Raw genomic sequence first — 25,673 nt, forward strand, 5'->3', positions numbered from 1 at the left:
ATTGTTAGTTTTAAGAAACAATTCAACATTTGACAAAAATGCATTTCATTTTAATAACAAAGCAGCAATCACCAAGATCCAAGTGCAGCTTTTTGAGATAGCAATAGATTAAAAGAAGAGACTTGTAATGTTGCAACAAATGTTAGAAAGTGTGAGCATTGAAATGCTTAGAAGCCTGCACAGGGGAAGCAAAAAGTTGATTATAAAAAGAGAATAAACAAAGAGTAAACTAGCCAGGAATAAAAACTGATCGTAAACTTGAAGGCAACAAAAATAAATGCTGGTTTTTTAGAGACAGAAGAAACTATTATGGCGAACAAGGATATGGCAAAGATGTTGAGCACATACTTGGTCTTTTTTCACATTAGAAGACACAAATTAACAACCAGGAATAGAGGATAACTAAGGAGCAGATAAGAGTTGAGGGAAAAGTACTGCATAAATCTCAGGGACTAAAATCCAACCAATCTTTAGGATTTTTTAATTTAATCATGGGATGTGGGTGTCATTTGGCTAGTCCAATGTTTATTGCCTATCCTAGTTGCCTTTGAGACCTGTCATCAACCACTGTGGTCTATTTAGTATCGATATGACGATGCAGTAGTTATGGTATTTTTTAAAAATTTCAATGGTCCAAGAAGATTGGATGTTAGAAAACGTGACACCTCTATTTAAGGGAAAAAGGAAGGTGGAAAGAAAGGAACTACAGACCAGTTAGCCTCCCATTCACTATCAGGAAAATGTTGGAATCTATACAGGTAGCTTAGTATTGCACTTAAGGGAGAAATTTCTTTACTCAGGGTTGTGAATCTTTGGACGTTTATTCCAGAATACTGTGAATACTCCTCAATGAGTATATTTAAGGCCGGGGTCGGCAAATGTTTGGTCCATAAGAAATCAAATGTAATGAGGAGCAACGTGAAACTGAGTTGTGCAGATGATCACTTTGAATAGTGGGGTCCTTTAAAGTGATATTGCAAAGTTATGGAAGCCAAATTTGTTGCCAGATGATTTGAAGGGGTAGTAGAAAAGCATGAGCTATAGTTGTTGCTGACCTAACTGAAATATTGGTTGAGAGCTTGCCCTCACTTGTCACTGTGTTATTTAATGGATTCTTAATGTGATAGTGGCAGGATTTCTGACCCTCTAGTTCTGGACCACAAAGCTGTTGGCCATTCACATGGTTGGCGACTGTAGGCCCAGAGAACATTGGATGGGAGCAGTGATATCATCTGGAAACACAGCAGTACCCTTTGAGAAATGTCATTGGAGCTGTACATCCAGATCTGTGCATTAGCAGATCCCAGTGAGGGCATGGCAATGGTAGTGGATGAATCTTGTCATGAAGGAGGGAAGATGTGTGGGGTTGATGGATCTTCTCAGGGATGGGTGCCTCCAGTAGTCAGAGGGGACCTACGATGGAAGTCCTATTTCTTAATTGCCCCAACAGCTAAAGCTACTGCACTATTCATGTGCCCTAGATAAAATTAGAGAGGTGTGTGTGTGTGAGGCTGTTAAGTGCCCATTCATTAGACGTTGCTAGGCCCATGGGTGCATGAGTTTCCTCAGTGCCTCCACTGCTTATCCAGGCTAGACCATGGTGTTAAATTAAAGTTCCCACTTTCAAAGACAGTGGAGAAACATACATCCAATCTAATAGTTAAGATAAAGCATGGTTGTGAGTTTGTTCCTAAAGCTAGTTTTATCCATTAAGTCTTGAATACTGTTCAAATTAATTTTAAATATTTAACTGAAGAAATTGAACAAAAATGAAGTCTGATTTTTGTTTTTGATTTTGCGAATCTATTCTGCATTCTTGTAGGAGCACTCTGCTGTGTGCAATGCATATTATCTATAACAGACCCAAGACTAGGTCTTGGAACCAATATTTACACCTAGTTACTCATTGTTTTTTAAACTGTTGTTAACAATACAGTCAGTTTGCTATTTAATCCCAGGGCTTTACAATACTAGAATTTGCTCAACTGCCTTCTGAAAAAGTAAGGGTAAAGTCACTGTATCCCACCTGACTATAGGGCTGCTCTATAGGCTGCTATAGAGGGAAATGACATGGTGGTATAATCTGAGGGTCACCACAAGTCAGGAGAGGAAGAGGTTGAGAAGGAAAGTTCTGCATGATCACCTCAGCCAGAGCTGGAATTTAATTCACACTGGCATCACTCTGCAAACTCATTTTATTCATTTCTTACCGCTGAGAGTTAAATGTTTTATTTTCCAAATGCATCAGATTTGTCAAGTTTCTTAATCTATTACTTCTCACTTTTGTGATCTTTGACAATTAGTAATGGCATCCAATGTAATACACAAATACTTTTTTTGACTACATTTGTCATAGGTAACTGAATATAGGTTCTAGATGTGTGCTTTCCCCTTTCATATTGAAATCCTTAAGACAATCTTATTCATGGATCTCCTTCGATATTTATTAAAAATAACAAGCCTTGTCTATGTGCAATTTTTCCTTGAATTTTAAGATAGACCAATTCCAGCCCAAAATGCCTCTAGGTATTCTTTTGTAACGCATTCTTTATTGATGCCTGCTTACGTATACATTTTTGAAACCATCTTCTTTGTTATATGCAGCCTTGCTTTGTGTTGTCCACTTAGCTTTGAATAGCACTGATGAAGGGCTTTTGCCCAAAACGTCGATTTCGCTGCTCTTTGGATGCTGCCTGAACTGCTGTGCTCTTCCAGCACCACTAATCCAGAATTTGAATAGCACTGACCTACCTCATGGTTGTTAATTATCTGCCTTTGCCAGGTTTCCTCTACAACTGGAAAATGGGCAAGCAATGGAATGTACAGTGGCACAATATTTCAAACAAAAGTATAATTTGCAACTTAAGTATCCTCACCTACCTTGCCTACAAGTAGGACAAGAGCAGAAGCACACCTATCTGCCACTTGAGGTAAGATTTGAAATGTAGGGACTTGTATACTTAAGTGAAAAATTGTAAACTAATTGAATTGTTGGGGTCATCGGCATGTCCATATGTTTACTGTGTTCTATTAAAAATGTTTGTTTTAATCCTATTTTTATATAACATTTGCTTTTGATTAGTGTCATTACTTGATGCGAGAAAGAAAAGGTTTTCTGGTTTATGTTGACAAAGTTTCTCTTTTTTTTAATCCAAAGCGGTAGACTTTCTTATCAGTATAAAGTTCCACACGTCGTCACCCTATAGTACTTCAAGTGGTCATTATTCATGTAGTCCATGTCAGCAGATTATCCATTATCAGAGATGTTGCAGATGAGTTAGAGCCTGATCTCCGGCAGTGTTCCCAAATGCAATTTATAAAGCACAAGATTCTAATCATCTCTTTCTTTTCTTGTTCATGGATGCTGTAGCCATCTGTTGCATTCCTAATGCTGACATGGCTGGCATTGGTTAACAGTACAGATTTAGGTTTGAACTTGGGGAAAGACCTGGTTCATAAAATGCAAGTAGTGTTTTTAACTCTCAACTAGACTTTTTAATGCCTAAGATGGCACAATTTTTAAACTTGAAAAAATTGTGAACTTCAGAAGAAGAATTTTACTTTAAAGAGAACATAGAAAAGTTGATGGATTGGGTGGGCAAATGGCAAATAATATTTAATCCAGGAGCGTGGAGAGATTTGTTTTTGTGGAAAATGAGAGGCAATGCAAACTAAGGGGTACAGTCCTAAAGAAGATGCAGATATGTGTGTAAATTGTACAGACTGATAAGGTGCTTTGAGAAAGAAATTTGGGATTCTGGGCTTCATAAATGGAAGCGTAGAATACAAAAGCACGCAGGTTATGATGAAGCATTGTAAAACATTGGTTTGTCCTCGACTGGAGTATTGTGCATCACATTAGGAACGTTGTTGAGGCTTTGGAGAGTGGACAGAAAAATTGTACAAGAATGGTTCTAGTCGGATAGATAGGAGAACCTAGGATTGTTTGCGAGAGAAGTGAACGTTAAAAGATTTGATACAGGTATTCAAAACTGTGTGAGATCTAGTCAGAGTAAATAAAGTGAAACTGTTCCCTTTGCAGAAGTGGTTGTAAACTACAGGATACCAATTTGGGACCAAAGGCGACATGAGACCTCTTTTTTTTTAACAAAATAATTTCAGTTGACTGTCAAAAGGACGCTGGGTAAGGACCAGGGACATAGAACTGGCTGGATGATTCTTGCAGAGTGCAGACGCAGCATAGGCAAGCTGAATGATTGGTTACAGGATAGAGGCATTCTAGAATTCTAAGCAAAATGCTTTTCAAAAACTGCTTGTAGCTGAGTTCTGAATTCATATCTTAGTTAAAATTGCTTTTTCTATAAACTTTTTTTAAAAAATCATTTATGTAGTGGCAGTGATAAAAGTATTTGAAATAAGTCTTTCCCTTGTCCTTTTACATCCATGAAGTTACATACACTCAAAAGGAATTAATGTATGGAAGTAGAGACAAATGTACAGTTGAGTGGTCTGCATAATTCAAACCATATATAATTGCCAAATTGTATCTCCCTACTGTCACACTTCTCACATGGTATTGTGCATGATAACAGTTTAATTGAGGAAAAGTATCTATTGATACAGTACATACTGTGTGCTGTTTCATACAAGGCTTGTTTAAAATTAACTTGTTGAATTCATTGTTTCTAAATTTCCGTTTGAAGGTATGTAACATTGTAGCAGGGCAGCGCTGTATCAAGAAACTAACAGACAATCAAACGTCAACCATGATCAAAGCTACAGCACGATCAGCGCCCGATCGACAAGAGGAGATTAGTCGTCTGGTGAGTGAGTTCGAATTTTCATTTAAAAAACAATTTCTGGTGCAGGTTCACCTCGAGCTAAACTGACCAGTAAATCATATTGGAAATAGAAACTTACCATTTGTGTACCAAAATGTGTAATTGGAAACAAGCAGCTTTTTAAAACCTGATTTTGAATTTGAAGAAATGTCTTCAATGCTGAAGAATGAAGACTGGTGAGTTATTTGTTTAATTTCTGATCTTTGAATGAACTGGTCACCAGTTTGTGCAGTAGTCCTGATTGAGGCAAGGAAAAGATATCATTCAAGATTCCAACATCTATTTAATGATTTCTGTTGAATGCCTACCTATAAGGCTGTGGTTGATAATACCTTCATATCTGTGCATAGCCAAAATGATAATTCTTCTCAAGATCTGCCAGCATCTGAGGGATTTACCCTTTGAAAGAAAAATAGGAAGGGGGGAAAAATCAAACTTTTGGTGCAAGGTGATGCTTTTGAACTATTTCCAGCTGAAAAAGCAGGTTTTTTTAGTCTAGTAGCCCTTCTGAATAAGATTGAGTAAAGCATTACTACTACAAATCCAAACCAACAGAAGTAATAGAAGATGCATCTTTCAAAATCATTAAATGTTAGGAATTCTTAAAACTGCAGATGATTTAATTAAACTAGCAACAATTTAAGGGCTAAAGTGCAGTCTGCATTTTAGAAAATTGTCCTTTTTCTGTTCAGTCATTGTTAATTTTTTTTTTTGCCAGTGTTGTTACTTACCCTTCTCATTTAAACATTATTTATAAAAATGAGAGTTTACTTTCTTTTTTGCTGTATGCAGTGATCATCACCTTGGAATAAGAATGCAAAAGTTTGTATGATAAACTGTTGTATCTGGACCAAATTTCACTGCTCCTGTACAATGATTGGTGCTGTTGAATCTCTGCTGAGTTTTTTATACCCCCAATTGCAATACACTTCCTGTTGCTCTTTTAAACCATGGGACTGTTCAAATGTAAACACCTGAAAAGATAGTCTGTTTCATTTCTGCAAATCTGGGGATATCTGAGCTTTTGCACAGTCACACATTGTTGTGCAAGATCAGAAGTACCCAATATATGCTTCCTTTGGATACTTGTCAAGTTGTTCAAATGGTACGAAGCATACCTATTCGCCTACAATTGGATGCAACTAAGTTATTTTAGCAGGAACATTTTAAAAATAATTTTTGGTATCATTGTGTGCTTTTTTTTTGAAAGGTGAAGAGCAACAGTATGATTGGTGGGCCAGATCCATATCTAAAGGAGTTTGGTATTGTCGTTCATAATGAAATGACTGAAGTTACAGGTCGAGTGCTGCCTGCACCGATGCTCCAGTATGGAGGCAGGGTAAGTCTGATGTTGGACGGAAGCAGCTGGAATTGTGAATGCACAGGACTTGAAGTAAGTGATATAGCACACTGCTATGCAATATGTATGAGCTATACAGCAAAACTATTTTAAGCAAAAGTATTTACCAGCAACTGTTTAATTCTGGCAAGTTAAAATTCTTGCCTCATTTGGAAACTGTTACTCTGCTTTATTTGACAGTGTCCAAAGTACTGTCCAAAGTAAATTTCATGTTGCACTTAAGATTTCATTATTTGCTTATGGGAGTGATAAAAGAGCTATTATTTCTGAGGAAAGAAAATATGTTGGTTGTAAAAGTTTTTCTTAAGCCATTTCTATGAAGTTTTTTTTAAAAAAATTGTTTTCAACTTGCTACTAATTTCAGTGTCTAATCAAAAACTTGGAGCTGTTTCCATTATCTTACGGTATTACATCACATTACATGATGCAAATCAGTTTTCTTTGCACAGGGAAACAGCTTGGTTATGCACATTGGGCAAGAACTTATTTTGACAACTGATATTTTGTATTTTAACCAGTTAATTTCACATTGAAATTTTAGGGGAGAAAAATGCTCCACGGGAGACTTGTCTTACCACAACATACATTAGAATTTTTAGTTTCAGGTTGGAAGTATTTCATTATTCCACACAAATTGATATTCCGTTTATAAAATCAGTTCTACATTTGTGGGTTAAAGGGGCCTCCTGTTTTCATTTTGCATGTGGAAATAATATTTCTAGTTTATACCTGTAATTCTTAGCTGTTAACATGAAATAGCAAATTTAATTCTAATCGCACAAATAGAACCAGCCATTTTAAGCACTTAATTTTGAAACCAATCCAATTTTTTTTAGATGGGGTTTTTGAATTGCATGAGTATGCCTCTGTTACAATAGTTAAAAATCACACAACACCAGGTTATAGTCCAACAGGTTTAATTGGAAGCACAGTAGCTTTCGGAGCGACGCTCCTTCATCAGGTGATAGTGGAGGGCTCATTTGTTACAATACACTCCTTAAGGCAAATTTCTAGTATGAAGATAGCAGTCGATATCAAACAGTGCACTCAACTGATTGGATACAGATGCTGCAGTGTGTATTAGATTAGATTACGATTAGATTAGATTACTTACAGTGTGGAAACAGGCCCTTCGGCCCAACAAGTCCACACCGCCCCGCCGAAGCGCAGCCCACCCATACCCCTACATTTACCCCTTACCTAACACTATGGGCAATTTGGCATGGCCAATTCACCTGACCTGCACATCTTTTAGACTGTGGGAGGAAACCGGAGCACCCGGAGGAAACCCACGCAGACACGGGGAGAACGTGCAAACTCCACACAGTCAGTCGCCTGAGGGGGGAATTGAACCCGGATCTCTGGCGCTGTGAGGCAGCAGTGCTAACCACTGTGCCACCGTGCCGCCCACTACTATTGTAGTACTTCTTGGTAGCGATTGAAATCAAGCAAGCTGCTTCAGTTGTGGCCTGTCATGTTCAAACAGATAGTAGTTGCAAACTGTAAAAGATTAAAAATAGTTGGGACCCAGTAGGATTTGCGAATTTCACTCCCTTTTTTTTGTTCCAAGTGAAGTCATTGATGCAGATTTCATTTATAAACTTCAAGTTTCTTCAATTTTCATTCACTTCTCATTTTTTGCATTGCCCTCCACATACAAAAGGTTAGAAAGACAATAGGTCAATTTCAGAGGTTACCATGTGCAAATTCTCTATTTTCCAAATTCCCGTTGTCCTAACTGCCCCAGTGGCCATCTTTGCCCCTGCAGCTGTCGCTTGTGCATTGCTTTCATTTGTGCACAAGCTCATGTTCTTTTAAGATCAGATTGCTTCAGACAATTAAATTTTTATGACAGTTTCTGGTAGATTTGCAAAATGTGTTTCTATTAAACACAAGCCCATTCTAACTTTTGTAAATGGTTTAAAATTTTGTGTAGTTGGTTAATGTGTCTTTGTTCTGTCATGCACCAAAAGTTTTTTTCATTCTATCAGAGCTTCCAGAGAATGCTAGATTAATTTCAGTTTAGCGTCTGAATCCAAGGTTATGCTGATATGAGGAGCGCATGTTAGAGAATCTCTTTACTCTTTGGCCTTGCTTTGATATTCTTCCAGTGAGAGACTGAACACCAAAACATTAAAGGTGCTTTGCACCAGACCAAATGCTTTCCTTGGAATTTGTCTTTGTCAGTAAAGTATCACTGCTAAGTCAATTCCAAACACTACTTTGAACGTTAGCTGAACCAGCAATTCTGCAAGTATTGCCCAACTAGTTTCTTTTATTTGAATATGCCGGTTCAATGATTGGTCTTTGTGTTTCCTTCTGTAAGTTTTTAAAAATACATTAATGTATTAGCATAATGCCTAAATCTTTGTGTGTGTCTGTCTGTCTATTGCTGAGGCATGTCTGTCTGAGGTTTCTTGCTGCATGGAAGGCAATGAGCTCATCCATCAGACCTGTAGCAAATGCATTCATTTGTTGGTCCAGAGAGGAATTTATGAAAAATAGTTAAGGAAATTATGGTATAGCTTCTTGGAGAAAAGGGATCTCTTCATAAAATAAATTTTCTGATTAGTGTACAAATCTTGAATATTTTCTCTAATGGAGTTAATAGAATGAAGTTAACAGTGAGAAGTCACCTTTATGGGTGAGTAGTTGTTGAGGTGACTTGGAAACTGGAATATTTCTCCTTAACCATCGATTCTCTAAGGATATAAATTGGAGCAGTATTAGACTACACTGCCATGTTGAACCTGCTCAACCATTCAGTAAGATCATGGATGATTTTCCAATTTTACCTCCTATTTTCATATTCCTTAATTCCTCTCTTTATTCCAAAAGTCTATTGATATAAATCTTCAATATGCTTAATGACCTGAGCTCGAACAACCGTTTTGGGTAGAGAGCAGCAAAGATTCACAACCTTATGAAGAAATTTCTTCTGCTTTTAAATGGCTGGCTCCTAATCCCAAGAGCTTGATTCAAACTGTCCAGCCAGGGGCAACAGCTTTAGCATCTACTCTTTGATGCCTTTTGAGAACTTGCTGTGCTTCAAGATATTGGTCAGTGGTGTGATTTTTAAAATCAGTCTTAACAGCACCATGCTCTATCCAACTGAGCTCAGCTTGAGAACTAAAGGAAGTATGGAATAGAAATATTCAAAAGTTTAAAAAAAATTAGATACAACAGAACTGTTGTTGCTAGGAGATCAGCAAACACAGAATAAAAATTTTTAGTTGTCAAAAATATCCAAAGCAACAAAGACAAATTATCTCCTGTAACAAATTAGGATTATGAATGTACTGCCAAAAAATGTAGTGGAAATAATAAGTCATTTATCTTCAGAAGGAAATTGAGTGCAGATATATTAATTTATGGGTGTACTACAAAAAGCAGGAGAATGCATAGGCATTATAAGCTGAATGGCTAGCTAGTTTGTGTATGTTTATCTGTTCTTTTGAGTGCACTGCTGAGAGACCTAATTGTTGTGCCTTTATCATTATGCTGCTTTTAAAATAGAATGTGACGACTTTTTTTAAATATCAACTTCTTTGGGTTTTATTTTTTATCTGGCCTGACATCACCCAGTTTGATCTATGTCTTTCTGGTAAAGTTGATGTTTAAGGTTTGCATTCCCTAATGGGAGGGGACGTTTAGTTACAGATTCTTTCAACAAAGCTTTGCAATTCTACTCCAAACCTATTTGAGCATCTGAGAATTGTAGCATATGCAAAAGTGAAATGCTGATCCTCGATGTTATCGGAAAACTCAACAAATTGAAGATTCAGGAGTTGAGTCCATGGTCATTTATTTTCATGATTGCAAAAGGAAAGTTAGTCTTATCACTGAAATGTAAAACTAACTCAATGTAGTAGGATATAGAAGCCTTCAGTTTCTTACAAAATACTGTGAGCAACACATTACAATTACCACTTTCTTTTGTCCAAGTGTCTTGCATTATCTGCAGTTTTCCCACAGCTTTCACAAGCAATGCCTGTATTTCATCCAAGGCCAGTACTATCCTTCTGTTCGTGTAACCTCTCCCACTCGTCTTGATAGTGTGTGTACATCTCTTTTTTTTTACATCTGTGGTAACAAAGTTGGAACCAATAGTATGACTAAAGCTCTTAACCAATTTCACTCCTTGCACTGCACCCATATGTGGTGTCAGTTATATTCCAAGCATTTAATATTGAACTGAATATAAAAACCAGCAAAGAATGACTTAAAAATTAATGAGGAGACAATTATTGAGAAAGTCGGCCTGAGACCAAAAAACATATAGTAAGGGTTCCTAAAATATTTTAAAAGGTTCTTAATCTTGTAAAAGTGAGCATTGGTTCCATAGAAAATGAATCTTGGGAGTTTGACAAATGTAAAATAGAGATTAAAATAAATCTCTATTTATTTTGCATCTGACTTTAATATAGGAGATACAAGTAACAATCCAGAAGCAACTCTAAATTCGGAAACAAAAGGGAGGGGGAAGTTGTAGGAAAAGTATAACCATGAAGAAACTGAGTAAATATTAGAGCTACTGGCTGCCAAGTGCCCAGATCTTAATAGATTTCACCTTAGGATCTTAAAAGAAATGGCAAGTGAGATAGACGATGCATTTGGTATTCCAAAACACTCTAGATTCTTGAAGGATCCAATTAGTTTGGAAAATAACAAATGTAACAACTTTATTCAAAAGAGGGAGAGACCGAAAGCTAGAAGCTACTGACCAGTTATTTAACCTTCGCCATAGGGAAAATGTTAGAAGCATTGTTACACAAGTTATAGCAAGACACTTGGGTAAGCTCAAGGTAATCGGGCAGAGTCCGCATGGTTTTGAGAGAGAGAAATCATGTTTAGGCAATCTGTTTAGAATTGGCTGAGAAAGTAACTTGCTGTGGACAAAAGATGGTATACTGTATTTAGATTTTCAAAAAATCTTTGTGGCAATTTATCAAATGCCATTGTGGGAAAACAAAAGCTCCTGGTGTGGGAGGTAGCATAATGGTGTGGATAAAAGATTGGTTAACAGGAAGCAGAGTGTAGGCATGATTGGGGTCTTTTTCAGGTTGACTAGATGCACAAGTGGTGTGCCTCAGGAATTCATTTTGGAACACGGTGGCTCAAGGGCAGCACGGTGGCTCAGTGGTTAGCACTGCTGCCTCACAGCACCAGGGTCCCAGGTTTGATTCCAGCCTCAGGTGATTGTCTGTGTGGAGTTTGCACATTCTCCCAGTGTCTGCGTGGGTTTCCTCCGGGTGCTCCGGTTTCCTCCCACAGTCCAAAAATGTGTAGTTCAGATGAATTGCCATGCTAAATTGCCCATAGTGTTAAATGCGTTAGTCAGGGGTAAATTGGGCTGCATGGGTTACTCTTCGGAGGGTCGGTGTGGACTTGTTGGGCCAAAGGGCCTGTTTCCACACTGTAGAGAATCTAATCATCTGTTTACAATTTACGTAAATGACTTTGAAAAGGATGAGATGATAAAAAAATTAGAGCAAGAATAAACCATTTGGCCCTTCTCCGCCTGTTCTGCTATTCATTGTGATCATAGCTGATCATCAACTTGGTACCCTGTTCCTGCTTTCTCTCTCTATGCCTTTTAGCCCCAGGAGCTATACCTAACTCTTTGAAATGCGCAAAACGTCTTGGCCTTGACCACTTTCTATGCCGGAGAATTCCACAGTCTCACCGCTCTGGGTGAAGAAATTTGAATAAAACAATGGTATTTTTAGGCCAAATTTGTTGATGACAATAGTGTGGCAGTAAGTTATGCAGTGGAGTATAGTGTGGCCAAATATGAAATTGTTTGTTAGTAGAAAGACTAAGGAAGCATGTTATCTAAATGGTGAACATTGCAGCATTGAGGTGCTGAGGATCTAGGTATCCTAATGTGTGATTTTCAAAAGGCTAATATACAGGTACAGCATGTAATTAGGAATGCTAATGGAATATTATTTATCATGAGGGGTATTGAATACAGGGTAGGTAGTCTTTACTTAATTCATGCAGGACATTAGTGAGACCCCATTTGGAGTACTGCTATAACATCAGAAGGATGTAAATGCATTGGAAACTACTCTGATATCATTTACTAGACTTTTACTTTGAAATAATCTATTTTGTTTTATGAGGAAAGGTCAGACAAGCTAAGTTTGTGTGGTCTTTCTAATAGTAAAATGCGACTTATTTGAATCACAAGATCTTGGAGGGGCTTGTTGATGCATAGAGGGTGTTTTCTCTTGGGAAGAAATCTAGAATAAAGGGTCACAATTCTTGTGGGTGGGATGGGGAAGAGTTGAGGTGAAATTTATTTTTCTGTATGAGTCGTGAATTTTTGGAACACTGTTCCTGAAGGAGTGATGGATGCAGAGCTTTTGAATATATTCAAAGCAGAGCTGGATATATTCTTGGTAAACAAGGGGGTGAAAGATTATCTGGGGTAAGTGTGAGTGTGGAGTTGAGCTTCGGGTCAAATTAGCCATGATTTCACTAAATAGTGGAGCAGGCTTTGAGTGAAGAAATTCCTCCTCTCAAACCAAAATGGCCTGTCTGCCCACCAGGGTAACATCATTCCTAGGCTGAATGGCTTACTCCTGCTCCCTATTGGAATGTTCATATTGAGTGTTTTCTTTTGGTGGGGAGTGACAAGTGGCAGTGGTAATGCAAGGATAGTCGAGGACAGTGGTTTAGCTTTGAAATGGTTTGCTTTTTCTGTGATCTTTGACTTTATGGGGTCTCAAATTTGAGCCCCAGTTGTCAAAATGGGCTTTCTCCTATAATTTTAGGTAAGGGGTTTTAAACAAAAAAATATTGCTGTTGAGCACAAGCATGCAGTGGTAAGTTAACTGTATTCTGTGCTATTGTTTGTTGGCAGACCATGCGAGAGAGGTAGAAGGAAGTGGGCTTGAGTTCACACAAATCAATTTATAATAGTAGTTTTTCAATTCAAGGGAGAGCCACAATTCTCTTAAACTTGACCAGAAAGGTTGCAGTTTGATTAGTGGTGTTTAGCTTCATCTTTGATCTTGTTTTTTTTTCTTCTGAAATATGATGCTGTTGAAGTTGTCCATAGTATGTGAAGAATAACCAGAATAGAGACTTGTTTTTGGAGGTATAAAGTAATTTTGCTGAAATTAGCTAATTACATAAATTCTGCATCCTCTGGAAGCCATGTCTGTACTCTGTCTTTCTGTCTCCCAATATATTTGTTTTTGCTGATTTGAAAATTTTAATATTACTTGTATTTGCAGTTGGTATGCTACATTTTATAGTTTGTTTTATTAATATTTGCTGATTTTATTTGCAAGCCGTTAACAATGCTATAAGAAAGTCTCCCCTGATTGGGAGAATGGGGCATTGGAATTTTGTTGCCTAATCTCGCATTGCTGCTTCTTTTTTCGCTGGTCCAAAAAAGGAGCTAAAGATGGCCATGTGGGTTGCAATTATAATACATTGGAAAGGGAACTTGCGTTGATACGCTTCAGCTGGAATCTAAGGGATTGTATCATTTGGCTTGTTTTGATTTATGGTTGGACATGGGTGACTTATCTAATGATTGATGCCGGGTAATTTAGTGGAAGAATGAGGACTATTCCACTAAAGCTAGTAATCCCATCGTGTTATACATGATTTGCTGTAAAGTTGTTTTGGCCTACTAGGATGAATTGGGCTTTATTGGCAGAGATCCAAGAGCTTTATGTTGTAAACAATTCATGTGCATGATTAAAATATTCATTTGGAGATATTTATAATGTTTATATTTAAGATGTTGCCATTATTTGGAAAAGGAATTACATCAGGTGATAACTGTGCTTCAATCTGGCTAATTTTTATTTTTGCATAGATCCCACTTAATACTGGAAAGCATCGAAAAAATATGCTCAACCATGAACCATCTAAGGGTTTTGGGAATGGGCAACCTGTTATCATGTTGCCTGTGAGCCTGTTTTCAAATATAATTTAAATTTGCTTGCCTGCCCTGCTTAGTTCACTCCAAATATGGGAAGAGATTTATTACTTTCCCTTTGGAAGTTTTGTTAAATTTGTTCTGTATTTGAATATACTGACAACTGTGGAGAACAAAAACCAGTCTGAGGTTCTTGTTCCCAAATTTTTAGATATTGGTTTCCGTCAGTACTTTGCAGTTCAGGTTGAGAATAGTGCAAAAGAAAAACAAGAGTTATATTGGTTTAAGTATGCCATTATTCATTGCCTGTCTTTAATAGGTTTTTTTTCACTTTCCCAACCCCTGTGCATTTATTTCAGAATAAGACTGTTGCTACCCCAAATCAAGGGGTGTGGGACATGAGAGGCAAACAATTCTATGCTGGCATTGAGATCAAAGTCTGGGCAGTTGCTTGCTTTGCACCACAGAAACAGTGTCGGGAGGAAGTCCTAAAGTAAGCATCTGATGTCTTGTTGGTTTCGGGTTCATTTTATTCAATATTTGCTGAAAATCATTCATGTAAAAAAAAACTTGTGCTCAAAATGTTCTTGTGTATCTTGGTCAACTACTTCTTCCAACCCAAAATTTCCAGTTTCTTCTAGTCTGCATAATATTGTACTAGTGAAAATACACCTGAACGGTGTACTGTTTTTACTGTTTACATTGAAATTACTGCAAGTTATAAAATAAAGAACACTTCTTCTACTGTGTCAAATGTTTGAAGGCCATGGTGGCGTCAAATTGAAACTGGTTGACATTAATTTTCGAAGTGCTGGATATAGGTGGGAGTGGATGCTCTTATTCTGTCTAGTTTTAATTATGTTCCTCATTCTTGCTGTTTCTCTTTCTCCAGAAATTTTACTGACCAGCTGCGTAAAATTTCAAAAGATGCTGGGATGCCTATTCAGGGGCAACCATGTTTTTGTAAATATGCCCAAGGTGCAGACAGTGTTGAACCTATGTTTAAGCACTTGAAGATGACTTATGTTGGTCTACAGTTGATTGTGGTCATCCTACCTGGAAAAACCCCTGTATATGGTATGTAAAAGATTTAATGTATATTTTTGCCTTCTCTTTCCTAATTTTAGGTTGTAGTGGAGTTTGGATGCCACCGAGTGCAAAATAAAGAAATTCACCTTTCTTCAGGAGCTGCAATGCAAGTATTACATAGAAAATAGTACCAGGAATAGACGATTGAGCCTGCTCCTCCATTCAATATGATCATTATTGATCCTGAATCTCAACACCATATTTCTGTTCTCTCCCCATACTCCTGACATCATTAGCCTATAGAAATCTGTGTATCTTTTCCTTAAGTACATTCAGTGACTTGGCTTCCACTGCCTTCTATTGTAAAGAATTTCACAGGGTCACCACCCTCTGAGTGACAGTGTTTCTTCGTCTGCCTAAAATGCACACATCACTGTTATCAGTTCTGTCCAGCACTGTCAGAGTTTTATGTCTTAAAGTGCTTCTAAATTTCTTCTAAATTCCAGTGGACACAGTCCCAGTTGATCCAGTCTGTCGTCTTGCAATCAACAATCCAGGAATTGGTAGTGAACTTTGAAACATTGCCATTGCCATATTGAAACAAACTACCATTTTCCATCCATATTCAACATTCCATGCTTTTTGGGTTCCTTTATTAAATGTTTTAGTCTTGGTAATTTTTGATATGGATTTGTGAGAAATATGAAAGGTTTCACAACTTTGTAGCATTGATGGAATGTAGACTTACAACTGAAAATTATGCTCTGCACTTCCTATCTGAGTTAATTTAAGAGGACATTGATGGCAACAGAAAAGCTCTCTGAGAAGGAAAATCCAACTGTGCTACAACTATGGCTCCAACAAGCATGTTAAAGCAGTTTTGCTAAACTTATGCCGGTTTGTTGGCACAACTGTGTGCCTGCAGTGTAGTGGATGGTGGGCAAGTAGCGAAATATAAACTAATGTAAAAATATTTTGTAACCTGAAAATCATAATTTCTGTACTTGCAGATTACAGATGTGGTTATATCAACCTTTTTATTAAAGGGCTAATTATTTTTCATGATGATACATTATTTGCTTGATAGATTGTGGTGGCGATCTTTCTAACATTTCACCACGTGATCATTCCATAATGCCGAGTAGAAGGTCATTAAATTTAGATTTACCAGGATGTTACCGGGAATGGAAGGGTTAAGTTATAAAGATCGGCTGGAACCTTTCTCACTGGAGCATAGGAGGTTGAGAGGTGATCTTAGAGGCTTATAAAATAATGAGGGGTATAGATAACGTGAATGGTAGATATCCTTTTCCAAAGGTGTGACATTTCAAGACTAGGGGGTGTATTTTTAAGGTGAGAGGAGAAAGGTTTTTAAAAAAAACATTAGGGACTTTTTATTTTTAAAGAAGTTAATGTGTGGAATGAACTACCAAGGGAACTGGTGAATGTGGGTATAGTTAGAACATTTTAAAACATTCAGATAAGTACGTGAATAAGAAATGTCTGAGGGATTTGGGCCAAGCGTTCCAGATGGGACTAGTTCAGTTTAGGATTATGGTCGGCATTGCGTAGTTGAACCGAAGGTCTGTTTCTGTGCTGTATGACTCTATGATTCTATAAATAACAAAAGGTTTGGTGAAATGAAATGATATAAATCTTCTACTTGGTTTGTGATATCAAATATACTAATGCAGTAATCCCAAGGAAAAATTAGATTTGTTCTGAAGAACTGTTCACAGGATGGACAACAAATTTATTTGGATGATGTCTTTGACTTTAAATTAAAGAAATGTTAATATCAGGAGCAGAATGTAGGCATTCTTTTCCTGTTTGGGAACCCATAATAAATTCTCTGTTCTTTGGAAATGACAGTTTTTCAAACTTGCATTTTCTCTTCTAGCTGAAGTGAAACGTGTAGGTGACACACTATTGGGAATGGCAACACAATGTGTTCAGGTGAAGAATGTGGTCAAAACATCCCCACAGACTTTATCAAATCTCTGTTTAAAGATCAATGCAAAACTTGGTGGAATCAATAACGTCCTTGTACCTCATCAACGGTAAATATATTCATTTTGCATTTGCCCAGCTTCCATTGCTTTAATGCACTAACTTTTGAAGGCCAACTTGCCAGTACTACATAGAGTCTGTATCAAAAGCGACGCAACAAATTATTCATTGTATTTGTTGAGATAACTGGAAGATTCCACATTTTGAGATGTTTGATAGCTGTTGCATGAAGCATATTGGCAAATTATTTCATGAGATGTTGACATCACTGGCAAGACGAGCATTTATTGCCTATCCCTACTCTCCCATGGGAAGGTGCTAGTGAACTCTCTTTTTGAACCACGACAGTCGACATGATGCAAGTATGCCCATGGTGCTGTTAGAGATTTTAAGATCTTGACCCAGTTAGAGTGAAGGAATGATGATTATAGTTTCAGATCTAGATGTTGTCTGACTTTTATTGGTAATGTCCAACATTCCTTTTCCTTGTTCATTTATGTGGTGGAGGTCATTGTTTGGAAGGTATTGTCAAAAGGAGCCTTTGGCAGTTGTTGCAGTTAGATGCAGCTGCAACAGTTATATTGGTGAGAATGAAGCCAAGCATGTCTTTCCCTTTTGGTTTCCATCCACCTTCTGCAGACTCCCCACTTAGTGATATCACCAAGCCAATTTTAGTGGGCATTTGAAAACCACTAACACTCTCCTCTCTCTCCTGTTTCCACTTGGTGTTCAGCATGAAGTGTTGATTCATCAGCTATGTTGATTTGATGCTAGGTGGTACTTGGCATAAGGTTTCCTTACTCATGTTTGACCTGATGCCATGTGACTTCATGGGTTCTGAAGTTGGTGATATTAGGGAAGTCACTAAACTAGCAACTGGAGATTGTTAATCCAAGAATACTGTCTTGAGGAACTCCTGCAGTGATGTCCTGGGTTGAAGTTTGGCCTTCTAGCAACCAAAATCATCATGCTTTGTGGTAGGTATGACTCCAACTGGCATAGATGTTCTCTGATTCTACTTTACTTGGCGGTCTTGATGTCACAGGGAGGAGAAAGTGAGAACTGCAGATGCTGAAGATTAGTGTCAAAAAGTGTGGCGCTGGAGAAGCACAGCCGGTCAGGCAGCATCCGAGGAGCAGGAGAGTCAACATTTCGAGCATAAGATTTTCACAGTTTGTTAAATGCACCCTGATTGAGCAATTACTCACCTTGCTTCTAGAATTCTGTTCCTACCTGTGTTTTGGATCAAGGTTTTAATGAGAATGAGCAAGTTTTTCTGATGAAACCCAAACTGAACGTTGGTGAGCGTGTAAGTGCCACTTGATGGCACTTGACACACCTTTCGTCACCATGCTGATGGTTGAGAGTGGGGTAGTGGTGGTGATTGGCCAGAGTGGATTTGTCTTGTTTTTTGTGGGTATAATGTATCTGAGCAAGGTTCCACTTTGAGATGGTACTGGCATTGTTGTGGTGCTGGAATAGCTAGATTAGGGTATTGGAATTGAAGTGGAAGTAATAAGTTCATTAGTATATTACAAAGTCATTAAATTCCAAGTATCTGCCAAGTTTTCTTGGTAGCCAAGCAGAAAGAGGAAGCATTTTCCAAATCTAGCATGCACGTCCATCTGACGTGATGCAACACATCTGATGTAGATAACATATAATAAATATTCAAACAGAGCTGAGTTTCTTTGGGAATACAGATGACATCTATTGTTTGTCCATCTATTATCTACATGCTCGTGTTTAAACAGTTGTTGATGTAAGGTTGTAATTTTCTCTCAAATCAGGCTAGATAATACTGTAGATTATTCTGATTTTCTTAACTTTTTATTCCTTTCATTGGCTCCCATGATTGGGTGATGGGATGCAACACCTAATACCAACCGTTTCTTATTAAAGCTGCAATAATAATGACAACATTTAAAACTAAAGCAAACATAGTTTATGGCTTCAGCATTTGATGTTATTTGTAAGGTCATTTTCCTGCCTACTGACATCATGTGATCTATGTGCATCATTATTGCAACTTGGTCACAGCAAATGCTTGAAAGTTAATGACTACTTAGGATAGGACACATGCATGATCAGGAAAAAGTAGGGCCTATCTGGGACCCAAGTGACAAACTGTGTGGACCAGAAGACATAGGTGAGGTTTTAAGAGTTCATTGCATCTCTATTCACTGTAGAGAAGGATGATCTAAGTATAGAAATCAGAGAGGAGGTCTGTGATTTATTTGAACAAATTACATTCGAAAGGGAGGGAGCATAAAATTTGATTAAAAATACTGGCCCAGATATATCCCAGGCTGCTGTGAGAGGAGACTGCCAGGGTCTTGACATTAATATTCAAATACTCTCTGACCACAGTACAGCAGGAAATTTTTGTAATCCAGAAGATGGTGGCTATCTGGAACTCACTGCTTGAATGGATGATAGAGCTGGAGACCTTTTGCAACATTTGTGTAATAATAACTAGGTGAACATTTGAAAGCCAAAGTGTAAAAAGCTATGGTTCAAGTGCTGGCAAATGGAACAAGAGTACATAGCTGCATGGTGACCAATTAGATTAGATTACATTACAGCATGGAAGCAGGCCCTTCGGCCCAACACGTCCACACCAACCCGCCGAAGCGCAACCCACCCATGCCCCTACATTTACCCCTTACCTAACACTACGGGCAATTTACCTTGGCCAATTTACCTGATCAGCACATCTTTGGACTGTGGGAGGAAACCGCAGCACCCGGAGGAAACCCATGCAGACACGGGGAGAACGTGCAAACTCCACACAGTCAGTCACCTGAGGCGCTGTGAGGCCTTTTCATGTATTCATGTGGACATGATGGGTCCAAAGGGCCTCTTTGTGCTTGAAATCTTTGACTCCCTTAATATATTTATTATATATTATCTTAAGGATTCGCCTAAGCCATAATTTTTTTACCTTTATTAATCAGTTAAGTATTACACAGTTGAAGCCCACTATTGCATTTTTAAAAATGTGAACATTTGTATTATATTTAGGCCATCTGTGTTCCAGCAGCCTGTCATCTTCTTGGGAGCTGATGTCACACACCCTCCAGCTGGAGACGGCAAGAAACCCTCCATTGCTGCAGTAAGTTTTGAATGCTATATTAGAAAACAATTCGTGACAATGTTGAAAAATTGATTAAACATAGGTTCAGGAAGTAAATGTGCCAAATACAGAAGTTTGCTGAGCAGTAGTTGAAGCCCTCAATTGGAATATAATACCCTCTGTTGAAGACAAAAATTAGCCAGAGCAATATTTGGCTGAAAACATGCAGCAAAGATACTGATAGTGGGTCACTGCTCACGTTAATATCAGGTACAGTGTGTTAACAGGAAAAAGTATGTCTTGTGGCTCAAGAATATGCAAGAGGGAAATAACTTGCTGTTCTTGGGTAGCTTTTCTAATTAGGTTAATGGAAGGTAGTGTTTTTGTCATGTATTCAACTATATATCTTCTATCGAAATGTATATTTCAAGAAAGTCCCTCCCTCCACAGTTGTTTGTGATGCTGTGGTACTGGTTTAACCTACAACAAACTGCAATTAAATATTTAAGATTTTGTTTGCTTTCCAGGTAGTTGGTAGTATGGATGGGCATCCCAGCCGATACTGTGCAACAGTACGTGTGCAGACATCAAGACAAGAAACTTCTCAGGACCTGCTGTTCAGTCAAGAGGTGATTCAGGATTTATCCAACATGGTGCGTGAGCTCCTAATTCAATTTTACAAATCAACCCGCTTCAAGCCAACACGCATTATCTACTACAGGGGTGGAGTTTCTGAAGGACAAATGAAACAGGTATGTGTTGGTGAGATACTTAATAAATCATGGAATCATGTAGTAGTATAATGCATAAGAAGGTATGTTAGCTCATTTAAGTCATGTGGTTCTTTGAAAGAGCAATTTGCAGTGAATTCATGAGTCATGTCAGGGGAATCTGCTCTCTAGATTTTAATGGTTTTACGACCATTCTGGAAAAACCAAAAATTATCCTTGAAGAGGAGCAGCATTTCAAAAAAAGGGACCAGCTTTGTGACATTCCATAATAAAAACTTCTTGAAACTGGCCTCTAGAATAGTTGGTTTGTATTCATGCTGCTTATTGATGGCCTCCATTATCTGGCTGGTGAGCTGTTATCACTGATGTTTTCAGGTTCCTAATCTCCCTAGATGCATTGGCAGTAATTTGGCCATGATGGGAGGCAAGAATGACTGCTGGACTCAACAGCATCAAGCTATCTTGGTTGAACAGGACAGTTATCTATGTTAATGATGATCTTCCTTTTCTATTAATGCACATTGCCCACTTTCCTGATTCACACCTCAAAAATGCTAGAGGTCATGCAGGAGATTGTATTAGTCTCATTGCACAGGATGTTTCTTGGCATTTGCAAAGTACTGTGATTTCTTGAACTCTATTGCAAGAAGAGACTAGTTTACTGTGTCATCCATTTTGACGTAGATTACTTTCACTTTCTACCATTACACATTTAATCTTAAAAATCTAAGCACTATATTCTAAAATGTGTCAAAAAGTCTGTTTTCATCTTTGTCAAAAACGTTACATCATGCATACTGGTTCAGGACATGGGTGAGATTGTTTTGCAGTTAATCGTCAGTAGATATAAAGCAAGGAAACACTCCCTTCGGTCCAACTTGTCCATGCCAACCACATGTCCCAACCCAATCTAGTCCCACCTGCCAGCACCTGGCCCATATCCCTCCAAACCCTTCCTATTCAAACATCCATCCAGATGCCTTTTAAATGTTGCAATTGTACTAGCCTCCACCACTTCCTCTGGCAACTCATTCCATACATGTACTACCGTCTGCGTGAAAAAGTTGCCCTTTAAGTCTCTTTTATATCTTTCCCCTCTCACCCTAAACCTATGCCCTCTAGTTCTGCACTCCCCCACCCCAGGGAAAAGACTTTGTCGATTTATCCTATCCATGCCCCTCATGATGTTATAAACCTCCTATACGGTCACCCCTCAGCCTGTGACGCTCCAGGGAAAACAGCCCTAGCCTATTCAGCCTCTCCCTATAGTTCAAATCCTCCAACCCTGGCAACATCCTTGTAAATCTTTACTGAACCCTTTCAACTTTCACAACATCCTTCCGAATAGGAAGGAGACCGGAATTGCATGCAATATTCTAACAGTGGCCTAACCAATGCCCTGTACATGACCTCCCAACTCCTGTACTCAATACTCTGACCAATAAAGGAAAGCATACCAAACACCATCTTCGCTATCCTATCTACCTGCGACTCCACTTTCAAGGAGCTATGAACCTGCACTCCAAGGACTTTTTGTTCAGCAATACTCCCTAGGACCTTCCCCTTAAGTGTATAAGTCCTGCTAAAATTTGCTTTCCCAAAATGCAGCGTCTCTCATTTATCCAAATTAAACTCCATCTGCCACTTCAGTCCATTGGCCCATCTGATCAAGATCCCATTGTAATCCGAGGTAACCATCTTTGCTGTCCACTACACCTCCAATTTTGGTGTCATCAGCATTGTTTCCATAACTGCTGTACCCTCATGGCTTACTAAGTGGATGATAATGCCATACCTTGTCTTGAATTTGCCATTCATTGGTGCTGGTGAGCACCTTTGTAATCCAGCCTCTTTGCCAGGGTGCCACCTCTTTGCTGTAGAATTGGCCTAAAACTGGGAAGCTCCACCTACCCAAGAGCCAAGAGATGAACTGCTTCGACATTGAGATAGGTAGTGGTTTTCACCCTCTTCCTAATGAGAGAGAAGACATGCTTGCTCAGCACCACAGTTGTCCACCTGCTGTATTGACTTCAATTTGTCTCTGGTCAAAAGCACTTCTAATTTTCTGACTATTTTAGCCATAGGATTTGAATTGCCTTTCACATTGATATTTTGTTGTCAGACAATGAATTGGTTCCATGATTTTGCACAGTTGGATGGCCTAGCTCTACTCTGATTCATTAGTGAGTCATAGAGATGTACAGCATGGAAACAGACCCTTTGGTCCAACTTGTTCACGCTGACCAGATGTTGCAACCTAATCTTGTCCTATTTGCCAGCACTTGGCCCATATCCATCTAAAACCTTCCTATTCATATACCCATCCAGATGCCAAATTACTGTTGTAATTGTACCAGCCTTCACCACTACTTCTGGTAGCTCGTTTCATGCATGCACTACCCTCTGTGTGGCAAAGTTGCCCCTTAGGTCCGTTTTTGTATCTTTTTCCCCTCTCACCCTAAAACTATGCCCTCTAGTTCTGGACCCCCCCCCCCATCCCAGGGAAAAGACTTTGTTTATTTATCCTATCCATGCCCCTCATGATTTTGTAAACCTCTGTAAAGTCAGCCATCAGCATCCGACGTTCCAGGGGGAAAAAGCTCCAGCCTTTTCAGCCTCTCCCTACAGCTCAAATTCTCCAACCCTGGCAACATCCTTGAAGGGTTCAGAAAAGACTTACAAGTTTCACAACATCCTTCCGACAGGAAGAAGACCAGAATTGCATGCAATATTAAATAGAATCCCCACAGTGTGGAAGCAGGCCATTCAACCCACACTGACCCTTCAAAGAGCATTGCACACAGACTTGCCCCATCCTTATAACCCTACTAATCCAGGGAGCTTGCTTATCCCTGAACATCTGGGTAATTTAGCATGGCCAATGCACCTGATGTGCACATCTTTGGACTGAGAGAGGAAACCCACACAGAACATGCAAACTCCACAGAGACCAAGGGAAGAATTGAACCCGAATCCCCTGGCACTGTGCGGCAGCAGTGCTAACCACTGAGCCACTTCTTTTTATATTTTACACGACTTTGAATTAGTCAAAGTCAGCAGTCTAAAATTTCAGTTTATCTTGGGTGTTATCCCATTGGATTTGATTGACAGCTGATGGGAATGGCTGATAACTTCAACATAACCAGAATTTCAGGTTATCCAAATGTGATTTCATTGTAACTTGCACAAGTCCCTATGTCTCCAACATACAATATTTTCTCTACAGATATCTATATAGTTCCCAGTTGAAGGGTGCCTTCAGGTAATGCATTCCCAAATCCTAAATGTTCAAATATTGTCATGCAACCCTTGGCAGATATTTTTAACAACCCTTCAGATATATTATGACATGTCTGGAGTAGGTTGGATTTGAACCCAGTCCTTTTAACCCAGTTGAAGGGACATTACCATGGTATATAAGAGCCCTGGTGTCACCTCTACTAGTACTTATGCCAACCACTTCATTCCTCTGGTTACTGATCATTAGCTATTGGAGACAGTCATCTGAACCTGCAATGATTTGAACAAAGTATTTTTAGATCTGTGTTCTCTTTTGTAATAGACCCACAAACTGGCTGTTGTGTTATATATTTAAATTCTGTACATGCATTGTTTCCAATCATTAATGTCAGATTTCTAAAATATTGCATTGTACATGAACTTTATTATAATCCAACTTTGCAAGCCTAGTTTTGGTTACAGTTGGGGATGAATCTTAACCCAGGGTTTTTCAAGTAGCTCAGCTGCCTCATGACAGTTGCTTCATACAAATACATAAGTTTGGTTGTCATTTCCAGTAATACTAATTCCTGACCTTGGTTTCACTACTGTTGAGACACTGAATCATGTCAACTTTCTACCAAAAAGTATTAGCAGTCATAATTTTTATCTCTGTGCACAGTCACAGTGGTATTGAATGCTTGAAGTTTGCTCAGCCTGGGAAAAGAATGGTCACCTTAGAGAGGCCTACTCTTAAACATGTTCTACAGCCTTTTTTTATTGGACAAGGTTTGGTGGAATAAGCAATGTGCTGAAAATTAACTATAAGGAAATAACATTCAATTGAATGAGAAAAGTCCTTACGACATTAATTCATTTTCTGTTCAAACCTGCATATAGGTTGCCTGGCCTGAGCTTATTGCCATTCGGAAAGCCTGCATTAGCCTGGAAGAGGACTACAGACCTGGCATAACGTACCTTGTCGTTCAGAAACGACATCATACACGACTGTTTTGTGCTGACAGAAGTGAACGGGTAGGTGTCCTCATGTGCACACATGCTGCTGTTGTAAAACAATCACTCTCGGTAAATGCGTTCTCTGTTATGGAAATAAACTATATAATGCAGGAGTGTCCAGCATGATCCCTCCCGATTACTGTCCCACAACCCTTCTAATCTTCATGAGGGAAGAGCAACTAACGAGACAAGACACCATTAGTCTTTGATATGTTTGTGTAAACAACTGCTTTCAGGATAGAAGGAGCAAAAATTGTGAAGCAGGAACACAAAAATAACTCATTTTGATTTCCTTCAGGATTGTCTATATAATTGCCATTGTAGTTTTTAACCATTTGTTTGCAGAATTATCACTGTGTACATATGGTACAGTATTGCATTTTACGAGCAGTTCAATGCTTTTAAACTGTTAATGCATTGATTTTGGCTGAGATCTGTCACTATCCACTATCCTATTACAAACCTCCCTCCACACAGCACCTTGTAGGTGGCAATAACAATGTCACGACGCTTCATTAAATAGTTA

General features: G+C 38.6%; 1 protein-coding gene across 2 annotated transcripts in view; it reads left to right on the forward strand.

Annotated features, from left to right (window-relative positions):
- ago4 (argonaute RISC component 4) overlaps positions 1 to 25,673 on the forward strand; it is a 111,262-nt gene that overhangs the window by 56,032 nt on the left and 29,557 nt on the right. Inside the window, exons 8-16 of one of the 2 annotated variants that reach the window (XM_043717721.2) lie at positions 2,783 to 2,930; positions 4,665 to 4,784; positions 6,013 to 6,195; positions 14,425 to 14,558; positions 14,958 to 15,142; positions 16,995 to 17,154; positions 20,129 to 20,219; positions 20,708 to 20,932; positions 25,031 to 25,165. In XM_043717721.2, coding sequence (XP_043573656.2) covers positions 2,783 to 2,930; positions 4,665 to 4,784; positions 6,013 to 6,195; positions 14,425 to 14,558; positions 14,958 to 15,142; positions 16,995 to 17,154; positions 20,129 to 20,219; positions 20,708 to 20,932; positions 25,031 to 25,165 — 1,381 coding nt within the window. The remainder of the gene's footprint in view (positions 1 to 2,782; positions 2,931 to 4,664; positions 4,785 to 6,012; positions 6,196 to 14,424; positions 14,559 to 14,957; positions 15,143 to 16,994; positions 17,155 to 20,128; positions 20,220 to 20,707; positions 20,933 to 25,030; positions 25,166 to 25,673) is intronic. The other variant, XM_043717722.2, reaches the window with a different exon arrangement.

This window comes from Chiloscyllium plagiosum, unplaced genomic scaffold (assembly GCF_037043375.1).
Source record: "Chiloscyllium plagiosum isolate Xiang-an unplaced genomic scaffold, Cpla_swu_hap1 HiC_scaffold_30, whole genome shotgun sequence".
In the NCBI taxonomy this organism is placed as follows: Eukaryota; Metazoa; Chordata; class Chondrichthyes; order Orectolobiformes; family Hemiscylliidae; genus Chiloscyllium; species Chiloscyllium plagiosum.